The sequence below is a fragment of the Anopheles merus genome, chromosome X, assembly GCF_017562075.2.
Source record: "Anopheles merus strain MAF chromosome X, AmerM5.1, whole genome shotgun sequence".
Taxonomy (NCBI): Eukaryota; Metazoa; Arthropoda; class Insecta; order Diptera; family Culicidae; genus Anopheles; species Anopheles merus.
Window position 1 is genome coordinate 14,401,348 of NC_054081.1, and position 17,097 is coordinate 14,418,444.

Below are 17,097 nucleotides of genomic sequence, written 5' to 3' on the forward strand. Positions count from 1 at the left end.
ATTTGTGCATAATTGAATGATGTACCATCATTATATTAAAATGATGTGTTTGAAAGGTGTAAAACAGGATATTTTAACAATACGGGTTAAAAAAATTCATCGATAAGGCCTTTCCGCAATTATTGCCAAAAAATAACATGGTGTTGCTGTTTTAATTTCACGCAGTGTATTAAAAAAAAAGTTTAATTATACATATAAGAAGGCTATCAAATAAACTAGCTTATTGTTTTTCGTCTGCTTGCTCAGTTCATTATGTCTTTCGAAAGATTTTTTCCTATACCATTGCTTGAATCCTCATTATTGGCCTAAGTTATATAGTTAATAAACATTGATATGATTTGAAGTATATTTTCTCTGTTTATCATTTCTGGTTGGATGCGTGCACGAAACGTTGGTGTTAAATCCAAATCTTCCTTTACTATTTGTGTAAATAGTAAAATCACGATTCAAATTCAGTTTAGTATGATTAATATTACGCCATAACCTGTTCCATTTTATTGACGTGCTGTAGAGTGTATTTGTGGTGCGGAAAGTGAAAATATAGCTTTTTGTAATTTTTTTTTAGCTATTGGAGCAGTTTTTTAATGTTCAAATGCGCTTCTTTTGTACTTACTGGCAGTACGCAAAGATAAAGTGAACCAATTATTTCAATTTTCATACAAATAATATGGAAAAGAGTCTCCCGCATACCGAGTTTTTGACATAATGAGCACTGGGACGGATTAAGCGCGTATTGCGGGGTTCCTTTTGTATAAAAAAACCATCCACACAACATGTCGACAATTTCCTCATGCGTTACACGATTTGTAGCAGTCGTTGGTATTACTATTGATATCTCTTAGTTTCTGATTTCGACCACCTTTCCGTCGGCTGTGCGGGGTCCGGAAGCACCAAAAAACTGCCTCATGATGCCCAAATGGTGCGAAATGAAAAATTGTCATGCACGATCCCCAGCTAGAAATGGGCCAATTGGAGGAAAAAGTGAGACGAATTGCGAACAAAAAGAAACCCCCAAAGCAAGTGGCGCGCGTAGTGTGTGGAAAAATTATGACACAGCCTCCTGCCAGTGCTGCCATGAATTATTCCGAAGGCAGAAAAAATCCCCCCCCCCCCCCAGCCGGTCATTGGAGAACAGTAAGCGGAGAGGGGGGAGGCAAAAAAAAGAAAACGGAACGAAAAATGCCAATGGTGGAAATTCTTCGCACTTCACCATGTGCGTCGTCCAGCTGCCCATGGAAACGGTCCACCCATTGTCACCCTCCGAGGGATTTGCTGCTGCTGGCTGGTATGTCTTCTACCTCTTGCGCTGCTATTCCTGTTCGATGATTCTCCAGCATGGGCGGCTGTAATGTGAAATTGTTGGAGCAAATTTTACACACACGCACACACACACACCCATAAAGCAAGAAGCTACCGGGGCGAGCAAAAAGAAACGGAAAATACCTCTCAGGTCGAGCCGGGCCGAGCAAATATGTTACCGTTTTGTTATTTCGTGCCAGCCGTGTTTTACTTCCTCTTCTTTTTTTGGCCACCGCCGGGCACCGGTGGAGCGCAGAGCGGTTGCGAAAATGGTTTCTAGCTTTCAGGAGTGCTTTTGCCACCACCCTTCCAGCTCTTTGCCCACCTTCCGACGAGCGCCATTAATTAGACCGTTCTTTGGGGGAGGAGGGCGGGGAATGTAGGCTACCCCAAGGCTCGACCCGACCCGGTATGCAGTGTTATTAGATTATTGCTTCACCTTTTTTCCGCCCCGGGGCCAACCAACCCACCCACCATCCGCTGGGTACCAGCAAAAAATTCGTTTTCGAGATGATTGGTCCATCTCGTTTTCGTTCGTTCGGGTACCCACACGCACTCACACCTCATCGTTCTTGGGCTTTGTCGGTGCGTGTGTATGTGTGTGTGCGTGTGTTAATATTTTTTATTTACTCTTTGTAGCCCTCTCTCAAAACAATTATTTTTGAAACAGGTTTGATCGAATTGTTCGAAGCATCGCAAATCGAATCAAGCACCTTGCACTTAATTGTACAATCTTCCGAACAGCTTCACCCGTCCCATGCTCAGTTTGATTGGGATCTGTCACTAATTGGAAGAGGATAGAGTAGTGGAAAGAGAGAGAGAGAGAGAGAGAGAGAGAGAGAGAGAGAGAGAGATAGAAAGTGGGGGATAGCAACAACTTGGTTAGGACATTTTCTCTGATTGGTTGCGCTCCCACGCTCCCAGGCCCGAAACTGGACAAAAGTTGAGCTGGTTTACAAATATAAAAAAACAAGCACTAGGTGACTGTTTTTGTCCTTCACACCTCCATCATTCACACCCATCACGGAAAAGGATCGTCATGTGTGAGTGTGTGTGTGTGTGAGAGAGAGAGAGTTACCTGTCGACTGATTTGCTGGTGTGCTAATAGGATTTACTACAGCCCACCCCCCAAAAAAGGGCCCAGACCTTTTTGGTATTGTTAGGATATATATTTATTTGTAGGCCGTATCCCAGGGATGAGCAACTATTTTGTTGAACTGTCAGTGTAATGTGAATGTGAAAGGAGTCTAAACTCAAGGAAAACCTTCTATAAAATTTGTCTTGTGTCAATGTTTGCAAACGTGTAAATTGTACACCTTTATCAGTTAAACTCTAACCGTGATGGCCAAAAACGTGAAACAGCTTGGCTCAGAAGCGTGTACGATCAAAAAACTACATCCGAGCGTCTGAAACGGACACTCTGTAGCAGTTTGTGGACGACATGGGCACTTTTAAACAACAATCAGAGCACCGAAAGAAGGCCCGGGACCGAATGGCCGACTGAGCCGACCCTGAGCGGCTTGAGGCTCCAAAGGAAGTTAAAAATGAAGGCTGAGAGACAAGTGGCATTCATCGCTGCCTGGGAAACATAAACAAACATAACAGACAGCAGAAATCGCAATTCCACAGGCAAGCAATGAAGCTAAAACTCGCTAATTCAACCGTTTCAAGCGAATTTCGGCTTAATCTCAATATGACACCCTAATACGCGAAAACTGCATCCCATCCCAATTTTCTGGACCAACCTGATGCAAAAACTCTACTCCAACAATTTTATCGCGAAAACTAACTGAAAACTGTTGAAAATCGAGGTAGATCTTCAAAACATGCCTGCACGCATGTCTGCGTCCGCTACAGCAATAATTCCGAGTAACTGACGAAAGGCAGCTCGCGTGGTCGTAAATATATTTTTGCAATAAAACCTTAAATAGCTACTTTTAAAGTAGGTTTTTTTTTAAATAAAGGTCAATTATGTTACTCGATGGCTTTGAATAAAGCACCCAAAACCGGAAATGTTGTATTATGATGCGCGTTTGGCATCTCGATTTGTCTCTGGTTTGACATTTTCAACTGTAATAGAGATTTTGTCTAACATTTTCTATTAGCCGACTCAAACGGAGACCAGTTTTTGTCTTAGAACTTTCTGTCAGATCACACTGCAAGTTTTCACATTTTACAAGTTTCTATTAATATAATTATTTTATACCACACTCGTTGCAAGTGATTACATTCAGAAATGAATAATTATCATTTATTACGGTGAAAAGCAAGGGAAATAACCAAATGCACAGGAGGCCAAGCAAACCGAAACAACAATTTCACATCAGGAACGATTTGGAAAACTGGTGCTTTATTAGAAAAAAATCCTCAAATAAAATGCAGTGGAACCTCAAAAAACGAATTTCATCCGTGCCAGTGCCTTACTCTTTTCCATATTATTTGGGAGACTCTTCACCATATTATTTGTATGAAAAGTGAAATAATTACTTCTAGGATCATGATGGTAAGGGTAGCATAAATTTATATCTGTCGCTTACGAAATGGAAATGTCATAAAACTTTAGATTTTCAGCTGCTAGACTGTTTTATTCAAAAATGAGCCAATTTCATTACAATCAAATAATTGTTTTTGGTAAATATCATACCAAACATGCTGCTAAAATATTAGTATCGAAAAGCAAGAAACACTCGTCCATACACACCAGTCCATAATTATTCGACATCTCTCCTCGAGGTAATATTTTTATATTAAACTCTGTGTCAAAAATTTGACACTAACAAAACTATGATTAACTTGAACGTTAATTAAAATTAAATAAATACTCATGTTAACAGTTGTGAGCTTGCTAACACATAGGCAGAAAAAAGGTATCAGAAACACAAACGTTATTGCTTGTTATGCGAGATTTTACTTGTTACACGAGGTACAAGAGGCACTTGTTAGGAGGGAATAACAATAATACTAATAAAAGAATAAAAATAATACTCCCAAGGAGAAAACATTTGACATTTCTGTAATGCTTCTTGTGCTTCACGTTAGCGTTTGTGTTTAAAAACAAGAGCATTGACAGAGCGATTTGACAACAATGGCTTTTGGGTCTTCTATGATAGCGATAAAATTTTCGTTTGTTTGGAATAGGTTTGTTGTACACTTATCGGTTTGACTCGCATAATTGGCCTTACTATCTCTGAAAGTTATTTTTTTATACAGCTAGCTGAAAAAAGTCCTTTTTAATGCAAACGTTATAGTACACAAACCTGCAGTCTGATAAAGAAGATACTTCAATTTTTGTTTACTCAAAGTTAAATTTTTTTTGAAATTTAACTATATTAAATTTCATTCGGTTATTTACTTGGCCCACCGATTGTTCATCCCTGCATCATGACGGGTACGGGAAGCAAAAACACACTTTCGCCCTAAACACGATGAGCACCAAAATTGCATTAGCACCGTCGATCGGTTTGTTGATTTTAACATTTAAGCACGCTCAATTTAATTCATCTTTGCAGCAGCCACTGGCCGATGCATTCCCAAACCGCAAAAAGGTGGAGAAATAATAAAACAACTCAACGGGAAGCTTTACGCAAAATAACGATGTGTTGAGTAGGGGGAAAAGTTTTCACACAATTAACCACTCCCCACGTGCTTTGCTGCTAACGCGAAGCGCCCAATTTGCTGTTGTTTTATCTCCATAGCTCTTACGCTAGCATGCTAACCAATATGAAATATATGTACCATTACTGTAGGTTCTATTCACTCAAAAAACGAGCACAATAAATAATGCATGCTTTACGAATGACTGAACTATACCAATTATAAACCCGCCATAGAAAGAGCAATTTGTGCACAAACTGTTCCTAACACCGCTAGCGTCCAGCATACGGGTAAGCCGCTTGCCAAGCGCAGTGGGCCATTTTGTTTCGCGATGCGTTTGAAAGCATGGGAACCTATCTCATTACAGGCGCATCTGTTGATTGTTCACTTCCTAGAATTTGTGAAAACAAATGAGCAGTGCTTTAGTTTTAACGAAGCGCCTCCCGCGAATTTCTCTATACAGCGCGGCCTGCCATATTTATAATTACATGTTACACCTAATCAGCTCGGTTGAATTCTAATGAATTACCGTTCGAAGAGAGTGTTCCAATTGACAAACACAAAAAATAAAATAAAATAAAAACCAAGCACCAGTAAAAACCGAATCATGATCAAACCCCAACAGCAAACTATGTGCGAGAATCACAACTCTTGTGCTCGTGGGGCTATACAATTCCAACGACATCGGGCGGAAGCGGAAGTGGCTGAATCGGGCGGGCAAGGGAGCAAATCATTTCACGAAAAATATTCCCCCGCTTCTTCCGGACCGACCGAAAGTGTCGGTCGATTGGTGAGAATATTTTACCGAATTCAACACCACCGCAGCTTTGATCGACGATGACAGTTTTGTCGAAAGCCGAACGGGCCGAAGTAGAGATTAGAAAAAAGAGGATGTTTGGCGCGGGAGAGGAAGGTTGTGAAGAGTGGAGTGAAAAGTTGGTCCGTTCCCGAGGTTCACAAGCACAGTGTATCGGGTAAGGCTGGGAAACAATGGAAGTGAAAAATGTTTGAAATTCCCTCACAACGTGTCTGACCCTGGCACAGTTGGGGTTTGGAGATGATTTCATCTTATTTCCCACGATGAAACGATAAAGAGAGAAAGAGAGAAAGAGAGAGAGAGAGAGAGAGAGAGAGAGAATAAAAGAGTGAAAAAAGTAGAATAAGATAAACTTTCTCATACTAATTTGCTTCCTCCCAAAAAATCGCTCCTCCTCAACTCGTTTGCTACCGCTCGAAACCTTTTCAGGTTCACATCTAGTCTTCCACCCTTTTGAAATACAATGGTGAGGAAAGGGAGTGGTATGTGTGAGTACGGACGATTGAACCGATCGTCCCGGACAGGGCTGTTGGGCATGGGGGTGTCCGTCCCAAAGTGTAGCCGGTTTTTTCGGGTCGTGCGCGTGCGGCAAAACTGAGCGCGTGCTCCCTTTCAAAATTCATCATCGTTCCGGGCGGGTAGAAGCAAGCCCCAAGAAGGCAGCGAAGGTGATGCTTTCGAAGGGCCTTTCGAGTGGATGTCATTTTCCGGCACATTGCCGAGGAACTGGACGAAGGAGTCAAAACCTTTCACTTCCTTCACACGCACACGGCTATGGACAAAACAGCATTGCAGCAAGCATATGAGGGACACATCACAGTGATTAGCGAAAAAAAAAACCTTCGGCATTGCTTCCTCCACAAAAACGCCGAAAAGTTTGCAAAATGTTTCACTTTTCTCCATCGATAACGTACGGGTGTGTTACGTAGAACCTTTTTTGCATACATTTAGGCGCTTAATAATTACGTCACATTACAAACGTTCGGAAGCATTTTGCCACTCTCTGTGCAGCTGAAAACAGCACTGGATCGGGCGATATTGTGCCCTCTTAACAACACCGCCACTCCTCCTGCCCGTCCCCTTCTTGTAGCCACAACTATAGTGAATTTATTTCGAAGCGATCCTGGCAAACTGGTCCCTTCTGGGAGTTTGGGTTCCTTCGCTTCCAGCCTTTGGGAGTTGAAAGGACGAGGAAAAGGCTACAACAACAGCGGTCCCTGCATTCCACTTCCTCATTTTGCAACACACACACTCTCTCTCTCTCTCTCTCTCACACACACACACACACACACACACACACACACACACACACACACACACAACTACACTTTAAGCTCTCCCGGGCCGGCACGAGCAAGAAATGGAACGATTTGTAGTAATTCAATCAAAAGAAATTCAGCACGGACGCGGGCGAGGCAACGCAGGGTTACTTTCGCCCGAAAGAAACTTTCACTCTCAGCCTTTTCATTTTCCACAATTCCCCTCCCTCCCTTCTCCCTTCTCTTTCACTGGGTTGGCAAATCGAATGTTCCCGTTTTCCCCGCCTCCCGTAAGCCGACTCCCACTTCTATCGCTTTGGGAACGCTTTGGGAACGCACTGTTTCCGGCGCCCAGCTTTGCACAGTTTTTGATTGAAATTTTCGTCCGCTTTAACCATAAACAATAAAATTGTCTTAATAAGTGGTGGGGGACAAGGGGGAGCATGAAGAAGAGGGACCATTTCTTTCCCTGCTCGCTTGCAGAATGAATCGATCATTAGGAATTTTAGGGATCGCAAAGAGGCCATGGTCGAACTACGTCGATTACGCAAAAACGAATCCATCATCACGCTTCCTGCTATCTGTCTCGCTGTGCGTCTGTGCTAGATCGAAGCTTCCTGCAAGTCAATCAATCACACATACACACACACACACCAAGGAACAAGCAGTGGAATTGGGGACACTTCTTCCAGTTGCTATCGGAATAATGTGAAGCTTTCAATTCCTACCCTTCCTAAACTGTTTTTTTTCTCCTCCTCGATGAGATTAAAAGAAACCTATCACAACGGTACAAAAAGGAGACGAGAAAAAAAGTGGACACCACCAGCAGTGGCATAAGAATGGGAGCAAAATTGTCACAATCTTTATGTACATTTCTAGTTACACATTTTGATGGATCAGTTTTTCTTCGCCGTGCTGTCACCGGTTGTATATTTTTCCTCTTTTTTCTATCTACTTGCTCTACTTGTAGTAGTTTTTTTTTTTTTGTTGCTGTTGTAATACCTTCATACCGTTTTTCATGACCGGCCTACCGGGTCCCGAAAGCGGCCTGACAGAACCTGACAGCAGAAAACCACAAACCACAAACACAAGATAAAGAGAGAAAAAAAGTATAACACAAACATCCGGCTAACCCCATGACGTGAACTTTTTCCACCGAGAGCGCGAGATTGCGATAGCGGTGAAGCAAAATCTCGGTGCAACAACGGTACCAATCCAAAGAAGGCGAAAAATAAAACACGATGCTTACGAAGCGTGATATCGCAGAGCCATTTATCAAGAAAGTGAAAAGGATGCTGCTGGCCGTGGTGCAGGGATCGTGGGAGCAAGCGACAGCAGCAGCAGTAGTAGAGGAGGGCAAGTTTTTCTCGCCCTGCTTCGGTTGCCCCGGTTGAAGTTTACTATCCTGAACTTTGGCGAAGTTAGCAAACAGTTGCTTAAGTGTCAGATTTACTATTTTGTGTACTCTATCATCTGCTGTGCCAAACACGTCAGGATCAAAGTTGACCAATACCCCAAATAACGCCTCTCAAATTGCGTGAAACATTTCTCATGTACCATTCGCAGAGTACTTACTTTGTTTCGATTTATTTGATCTTCTTTTTAGCATCCAGAATGTAAGCTCAATTCATTAAAAATGCTCGAAAATGGATATCAATAACATATATCTCGAACTATTTTTGTCTCTGCTGCAGCTATTCTTTGTCTATAAGTCCTTGCTTTGAGCCATTCATTAGAAGGCTTTTTTGAAACCTTCAAAATTGTTCTAGCAATAGATAGGGAAGGTACGTAAAGAAGGACAGATCAAGGAAAATGTTAAACATCTACATGCAGCGACCATTGAAAAATACAGAACTATTGTCAGAAAATGTATTGGAACTTGTTAGTTTCTTTCAAAGTTTTTTTTCATATTTTTTGTGCAATTTTGAAATGTTCCAGAATGATGGGCACATGATATGCGAAAGAGGATGTAAATTTAGAAGTGCAAACATATTGAAAAATACTGGAGGATCTTTTCAGAAATAGTAACATTACCTAACATAATACTCCCTGCATTCAATGAAATGTTAAGACCAGAATTAAAAAAAAACTTGAATTCAACAAAAACCTGTGAAGGTTATTAGTTTATTCGTAAATTATATAGAACTAATGGTAAACAAACTCCAGGTGTCAGATAAACTTGAACTTAAAGCTTTGATAGGATATGAAATTAGGAGATAAGAACACTAGTGTATTGTTTTAATAAAAATATAAAAAAGAGGGACACCATGAAGGACGACATGGACACCTGTAGAAAACGTTGCAGAAATTGAAGAAGTTTACAGTATTTTAACAAATCTTATTTCTTTCCACGTCCTGGTACGTTCGATAAAAATAGCTCGGTCAATTGAAAGGACGGCTGATCCAGCCGTGACTTTAGGAATTGTAAGCGCCGCCACTGACATATCGTACGGTGCAGAATCTAAAGCATTATTGAATTATCGAGCATAGCTTGAAATATGTCATCTACTACTCAATAAGGCCATGTTAATACCTCGTCTTGTTGATTAAATACAAAAGGTTCAAATCGTGGCAACATTTTGGTTTTCGCGAAACGCCTCATTAGCGTCGAGCGAGTAGTAGCATACACATGAGTGTCAGGATGCATAAACCCCACCAGAAAACAAGTAAATTTATTGTTTTCATTGCCGTTTTCCGCCAGTTGTTATCTTACTAACCGCAACTTCCCCTTCAGGTAATAAAACTGCCAAAATTCTACACAATTCAAGTTGTAGAGCTTACGATCCCTAGTAGTAAAATTGGATCTACAAGGGTGTGCAGGATTGAAAATTTCTTTAATTCCAAAATTTGACAAATTTTTAATAAATCATGCCATTTTTTTATTTTCAAATGTGTTGTCATACCTTGCTACATTCTTGAAATATTGAAAAATAAATTTAACATGTGTTAACAAGAAGTGTCCATCTTACCCGTAGGGTCCGTCGTAACCTAGCTTCCCGTAACATTGTGATATTATAAATTAATTAATTATGTCACTGCAATTGACGCATTTTGAGTCCCACAGACATGGCAACTAAGCAAAAACTTTGTATAAGATTGACACAACTTTGACTTGAATAATCGATTTACTTACAGCCAAAGTTTGATGCCTCAGAGACACAAAAAGTAATTACAACGAGTTAAAAATATTGACTTAAGGGCACTATTTTGTTGTTTTTTTTCAACCGATTGTAATGCGTGTTAATGGCAAATATGAAAACCAAAATTGTTTCACCATATTTCTAAAATCAAATGACAAGAGACTCGAACAATGTATGAAAGCTCAATCGAGAATAGGGTCAGCCTTAGCTTATTTTTTATACGCTGGGTAAAATGGATAGAACGGCAAGTGGAAGCGTTACTAATCATAAAATCACACTATATGCCTTTCCCTTGCGTTCAAGCTACAACTCTGAAAGAGAGATGTTGTTTTTTTTCTATCTCCCCCGTTGCGGTTCAAAAGGTGATGTCCTTATCTGGTTTCAATGAACTTGCATGTGTGTGTGTGACACAGTTCCTTTTGACTTCCCATCCACCAACGAGGTACAACAACGACCAGCAGCAACATTTTGTGCCCCGTCAGCAGCCACAGACAATCATCCTCAGCAAAGAGGCGAGTGGCGCTTCCGCCTTCATCAAACGGCAAGGACACTGAGAACGGCAGGGTTAGGGGGAAGGGGCTTGGGAGGTGCTGGGCAAATCATGACTTTTCCGGATTTTCTGGGCCAATCCTCCTGCCTCACCCCACCCGTCGGAATCGATATCTGCCAGGGTAGTCCTCCGAGAGGTACAAACGTACAGGAGAGTGGAAGCAGTTGGTAGTGGGGGGGGGGAGAAGGGAGGGGCAGTAATGTTATTGGAAGATAAATTATAATTCCAACCCAGCTGGATGTTACTGGACAGGAGGAGAGGCGCCAACACCCGTAGGCGCACATGCTGTGGTTTCATTTTTGTTTTTTTTTCTTGTTTCTCGCTCACCCTCGATGAGCCTTCGTTCCCTTCAGCGTCACGTACGGTTAGCGTCCCCTTGCTTCCTCACTCCTCCGTTCCCGATCTGTATTCCCACTGGACGAACGTTTACAGCCAGCCGACCAAGGGGAGGAGAGCGCGTGAGAGGAGAGGAACCAGGTGGAAAGTAATACTCCCAGGTGTATCAACAGGGCGACCACCTGCGGTAACAAGGAAGGTCGTAGCTGGAGCAGCTTTAATGCAAGTGATATGCTACGCCCAATCCAACTCCCGCCCACGTCACCCAAGTCAAACGAATTGAGACGTTATGAGCGCAACTAATACACCGCGGTGCAAAGGAAATCCAAAATAAATAACGAGCGATTATGGAAGAACACTGTGTAAGAATGAGCATTTGTGTATGTGTGTTATTTCTTGCAGCTGGCGCACTCCAAGGGAAGTTGGAGAGGAAGAAACCTGAGATTGAATGATTTTATATTCTAGTGTGTTGATATTGTAAGCGAAGCTACACGTTGATTATATCAATTGTATTAAAAAATATTGATCAAGATTTTATAACCAAAAAACCTATTTGAAAGCGAATTGAGACATTTGTGTCGGTGCCGTGGCTTTTATAGGTAATTTAAGAGCTGATAACAGATAGTGCTGCCGTAGCGTCGTAGCAAGCGCTCAAGCATATACAACAAAGGTCATGGGTTCAAAAACTAATCTGCGCATTGATACGTTCCGCTTCTTTTCTTCATGAGTAAACATTTCCGCGAGATTTCTCAGGTCAATTCTTGTGTAAAAAAAGACATGGTAATAAAGTAATCTCTTACGCTCTCAAGAAGTAATAAAAAATAGAGTTTTTTTGGCTTTCAAAGAAAACGATTTAATCCCAATCTGTTTCTTCCTTTTTATCAACTACCTATAAGCGAATTCCAAAATATAAACTTACAGAAAAACACGCAACAAAAACTACACAACAACACTCTACCCCCGATAGCCTTTGTGAACTGTGCTGTCGATTGTGAACCGGGGACCAATGTTCCGGCCCAATCAGTATTTTCAACTCATCACAACAAAGTAATTTTAAGCGGGCAATAAACAAACAAAAAGGCATCGATTGCGCTGGACCGACGGCGGCGACGACGGGCATATCGCTTGGTCGAACGACGACGAAGGAAGTCGCGCGGGCGATTAGTGCGCCACAACTGCACATCATAATTAAGCGCCCTTCCAATCGTCCCCCGAAATAGCCCCGCGTGTGGAGATGTGTTATGCTTGTTAACTTGTGAAACCAACCGAGCGCGCTCTATTTGCGAAGGAACTCTGCACTCGTTTCCACAATACTTGCCACACCGAACGGGACGGAGATGATAGTGGAGACTCATTAAACTATGCATATCAACTATGCCATCAACGGGCTGACAAAAAGGGGTAGCTTTCAAGTGGCTAGAAACTCTTCGGCACGCATTTTTTTTTGTTATACGTTTAGTGCCTCCCACCGGCAACATCTGGGGCCCGGTCACGCTGTGCAACTGTCCAGGTAGTCAGTTTTACTTCTCTTTGCTGCCGATGGATACACCGATGGTACACCAAATCTGCTGTGCTCTACCATTTCGGTCTTGCGTTTCCCGAGCGCTCCTGCATCGTTCAAACTTTTAAACAACAAACTCGGATCCGTTATTATTTGCGTTTGCACCCTGCATCCTGCATCATCCTCTGCTTCTGGGATCCCCTCCCCTTGATACACAAGCTGTACTCACCGATTCGAATGGCGTCCGGGAGGGCGCGGGCAGGAGCAGGACCGTGTAGCAGAAGCGCTAGTAGGCAAGCGGCCCACCAGCACGGGTGAGCCCACCGACCCGTCATGGTCTTAAGTTGAACACTCGGCTGCAGCCACTCAGTGCGAGCTCAGGGCTCTCAGACGCTCGGCAAAGTGACACGGAGCTGGCCGGTGAGGGAAAGGGAGCGGTGCCGGTGTGCGAGAGTCTCACGTCTCACTGCGACAGCTCAGTGCGTCGGTTGCGCCCCTGCGCGTTCGTTTCCTCCGTCGAGCCCCGCTTGGCGAAAGCTCTCTTCACTCACTCACACAGCCGCACGCACGCACACACGCACTCGGTATAGGGAAGGAAATGTGAATCGAGGCAGGGAAAGGGCAGCGACGAGGAACACACTTTTGCGTTATTTATGCACTACGCCAGTGGCTCACGAGTTGGTTGAATGATGCTGCTGCTCCTTCCTTTCCTACTGCTAGTAGTGGTTGATGGACGCTTGCTGTGGTATTGGTGGTAAGTGCGCCCGTTAGTGTTGGTGTGCTAATGTTTTGGTTTTGGGTGACGCCGTTTCCCCCGTTTGAAGGGGAGCAAATGGGAGGCAGCGATGGGGAGATATGCGCTTATTATCCGGATTGTCTTTCTCGCAACTGTCACTGTCGGTTGTCAAAACGTGAGAAACCTCCCCTGCTGTGATGTGAAGTTCAAACCAAAAAAAAACATACACACACACACGCACTGTGCACGGTTCTGGATACAAGAAAAACAAAACACACGCACACACGCTCACTGCGTAACGTCAGTTCGTGTTCGAAGGACCAGCATGGGCCATGCTTTCGCTCGCTGCGACAATAATGATTTGTTGTTTCTCTTTCCTTTTTTGGGTTGCTCGTCTGTTTCGTTTCTCTTTCTCTCTCTATCTCTCTTTTTTGCTATTGTTTATCTGATATAATGGTTGATTGGAGCGTTTGAAGATTGATGAAAAAGAAAGAATGGAAGAGGCAAATTAACAACACACACACAACCCGTATTTTCACTATGCACACACACAATTAGGAGCTTGGAGCAGTCAACAAACAGATTAGGCTGTGCTACCTGAGCCGCCAGCCTCAGCAAGTAACGAACACTAGCGCTCTTGCAACACTAGTACACACACACGCACGCACACGATCTGTCAAAATTCTTCCACCGAGGTTTCCACCAAAAACAATGTGCCGCTGCGGTGGACAGGAGGTGAGAAGAGTTGCAAATCGCTCACGTACGTCACGGGCACAGGATGCAAACCGCACCAGCACCGGAAGCGACACGCGGACCAAGCACCCGATAGTGTGTATGTCGGAATCGTGCGTGTACAGCGCCCTTCTTCACTTATACCTCCCACCCATATACACACACATACACGCACGCACAAATTCACACACGCTTCACAAGCAACAGCCCCGTTGGCGCAGGGAAGGGGTTTTGGGCAGGGAGGCAGGTGCTGGTGCTGTGTCAGTGTGTCTGGGGGAAATAACTGGGCCGCGGCACTCCCACGGTCGCAAGCGAGAACGGAAGCGGCGGGCAACTAGCTGCTAACTGACACTTGGTCGCTCGCTGCCCTCAGCTTTTAAAGGATCTCTTTTCAGGTCGGGTCGGCCAGCAGGTCGGACAGAAAGCCGTGCACTGTTACCCTAGCGGCTGCAAAGGATGCGACCGTACTGACGACGCGTGCTCGGAGATGCTGGCTGCTGGATGCTGCGGAGCTCACCGTGAGTGTCGAAAGCTTTGGTGGTTGTCAGTGCACCCGGCGATTTATTTGTACTTCACATGCGCAATGCCACGCAAAACACGAAAGCACTCACGCGAGGCTACTCGGGCACCCGAAGCGGCTGATAACGTGTGGCGGTGTGCTGTGTGTTCGGAGCGATCGGAACTCACTTCAAACGCGGTGTGGATGCTGGACACGCACTCGGCGGCTGAGCATGGCTTATCAGTCGATGTGCTTTCATTACAACAAAAAAGTGCAGTTAAAGTTGATTCGCTTCTACCGAGCTTGCTGGTGAAATGTTTCTATGACATTTTGAAATATTCTATGAAAATTAACGCGTTAGAATGAAATGTTTCGCAATAGACATGGATTGAAGCGAAAGAAAGTATGATTAATGATGCCAGTGCAATTGAAGCTAATTCCCTCATTCCTATTTCTTCACCCAAAACATAAAAATCCTTTCCAGCATCACCACCGGAATACATTTTTTTTTTGGTCATGCTCGTCTTTATTGCTTTTGCCAGTGCACCCGTCGAGTTCCATTTCATCGCTATGAACATCAATCTTGCTTACTGCAGCCCTGCATCTCACGATCCGAGCCAATCGACTGCACAAGTACGTGCACTTGCCCCGGGACCGTCTGCTGTACGTCCCGGTCAGTTCAAGAATCAGAGTCATTAATTATTGCTCAAAACACACATACACACACACGCAACTCCACACAGCAGTACCACCCCTTGTCCTGTGGCGAAATTTGGCGAGCACGAAGTGAAAGCTCCAGCCAAGCGGTATGATGGATGGCTGTAACGTTTCTGTTATGTTTCGTTTTTCATGTTTCACGTCACTTTTTGTGCTGCTCTGAAAAAAAAAACAGGAAATATTTGTTCTTATTTTTGCAGCAGCAACTAAACTGAGAGCAACCAGGACTACCAAGCCAGACAGGGAAAACTTTTATAAAGCTTGCTTGCGTTTCAGGAAAGCTGTACATTCGAAGCTCGCGTTCAGAAGCTTCCCATGTGCGGGCTGACAAACACTATTTCTAGCACCGTTTCAGTTTCTATCCCAAGCTGATAATGCCTGTTGAACGGTAAGATTAGCTTAATGTGTTTGGTCGGAAAAATCAATCAAGCTTTCAACGTTTATTGCGTTAAACTTTGAAAATAAACTTGTACTTATTCATCAACAATAAAAACGAAAATAAAACATATTTGAACGATCAACAAATCAAATAACCGGATGTGTGTTGGGTTGAAATGGGTTTACGTTCAAGCTACATAGAGGGTTTTGTAATTTCAATCATTTTAATTATGTAAATAAATTGCTGAAGCCAGAACCAGAAGCGGTGCATGCAATTTGAAATTATTTTTTTATTACATTCATTTTGATTATTAAGATTTCTTCTTTGGCACAACAACCGTTGTCGGTATAGGCCTTACTGTACCACTAGTGGGCATGACTTTCAGCGACTTGTTGATTACCCATAGCAAATAGTTAGACCTACGTATGAGGAGTACGGTGTATACGGGTTTTGAATCCAAGACGGGCATGTTGTTAAGTCGTGCGAGTTGACGAATTTACCACAAGACCGGTCTTAATTGCTTAATATTATATAGCAAATATATAGCATAATAACATTGAAAATTTGTATTTTTGAACAAGAAATAAAGTATTTGAAAAAATCAGATAAATATAAATACATTAATAAAAATCAAACATAAATAAAATACTTTAAAACATACAAGTGTTAAACAAACCAGTTATATAGAAATACATTAATAAAAATAGTTAAAAATAAAATACTGTCAAATATATTACATACGAAAGAATAAAAATCCAACAACCAAATAAATATAAAAGAAAAAACAACAATTAAAGAAATAAAAATCAAAAATAAAATAATCAATTTGATATTATTCCCTATACATGTCAGAAGGCCAAAACAACTCTTCCCACAATAGATCAAAAACGCTTGCTCGATTGTAGGGTTAGCGGATCCTTTTTAACACTTGATTCCCATTTTTTTCTTTTTAACTGTTTTACAATTTTTTAAAATAAATAGCACCATTAAATGGTTTGGAATGATTCGTTTAATACATTTCAAAAAAAATAATAATAACTACCCCAAAAAAATACTTTGCACTCCCCTGTATACTAAGCAGCTGTTGAGTGTCATACTGCTTTGCTGGTATGGTTTCATTCTGCTTCAACAGTAAACCGTTGGCAAGCAGAACATCGTCAAGCTAATTGATATAGTGCAGTAGCACTGCCCTGCTCGGTCACCATCCCCCGGAAATTGCACCGGCCCTGCTGGCCTGGCTGCCCAGGGACACAATTTTCCTTGTGTAAATGAATTATCTGCACCTCAGAGCCACCGGAAATGACTCGTGCGCACACTCGCATACGCGCATAAGCTACCATGTTTGAAGTTAACACACACTCAAAACTCGGTTAATGGACACACTGGAGAGCGTCATCCACTGCCCCGTATGCAATTGTGCCACGAGGAGAACGGGATGAACGGACAGCTGACGGCGCCGTGCAGCGCACGCTAGCAGGGATAGATCACCGAGCAAGAATAGACCACCGGGATTCCCAATCGGCAACGATGTCATCATG

General features: G+C 42.8%; 1 protein-coding gene across 6 annotated transcripts in view; it reads right to left on the reverse strand.

Annotated features, from left to right (window-relative positions):
* The window catches only part of LOC121598362 (glutamate receptor ionotropic, kainate 2), a 115,648-nt gene extending 101,340 nt beyond the window's left edge, over nucleotides 1-14,308 (reverse strand). For 4 of the 6 annotated variants that reach the window (XM_041925118.1, XM_041925072.1, XM_041925109.1 and 1 more), the window contains exon 1: nucleotides 12,726-14,308. In XM_041925118.1, the coding sequence (XP_041781052.1) occupies nucleotides 12,726-12,831 (106 nt within the window). In that variant the 5' untranslated portion in view covers nucleotides 12,832-14,308. The remainder of the gene's footprint in view (nucleotides 1-12,725) is intronic. The other 2 variants (XM_041925101.1, XM_041925090.1) reach the window with 2 other exon arrangements.
* Nucleotides 14,309-17,097: the final 2,789 nt, after the last annotated feature.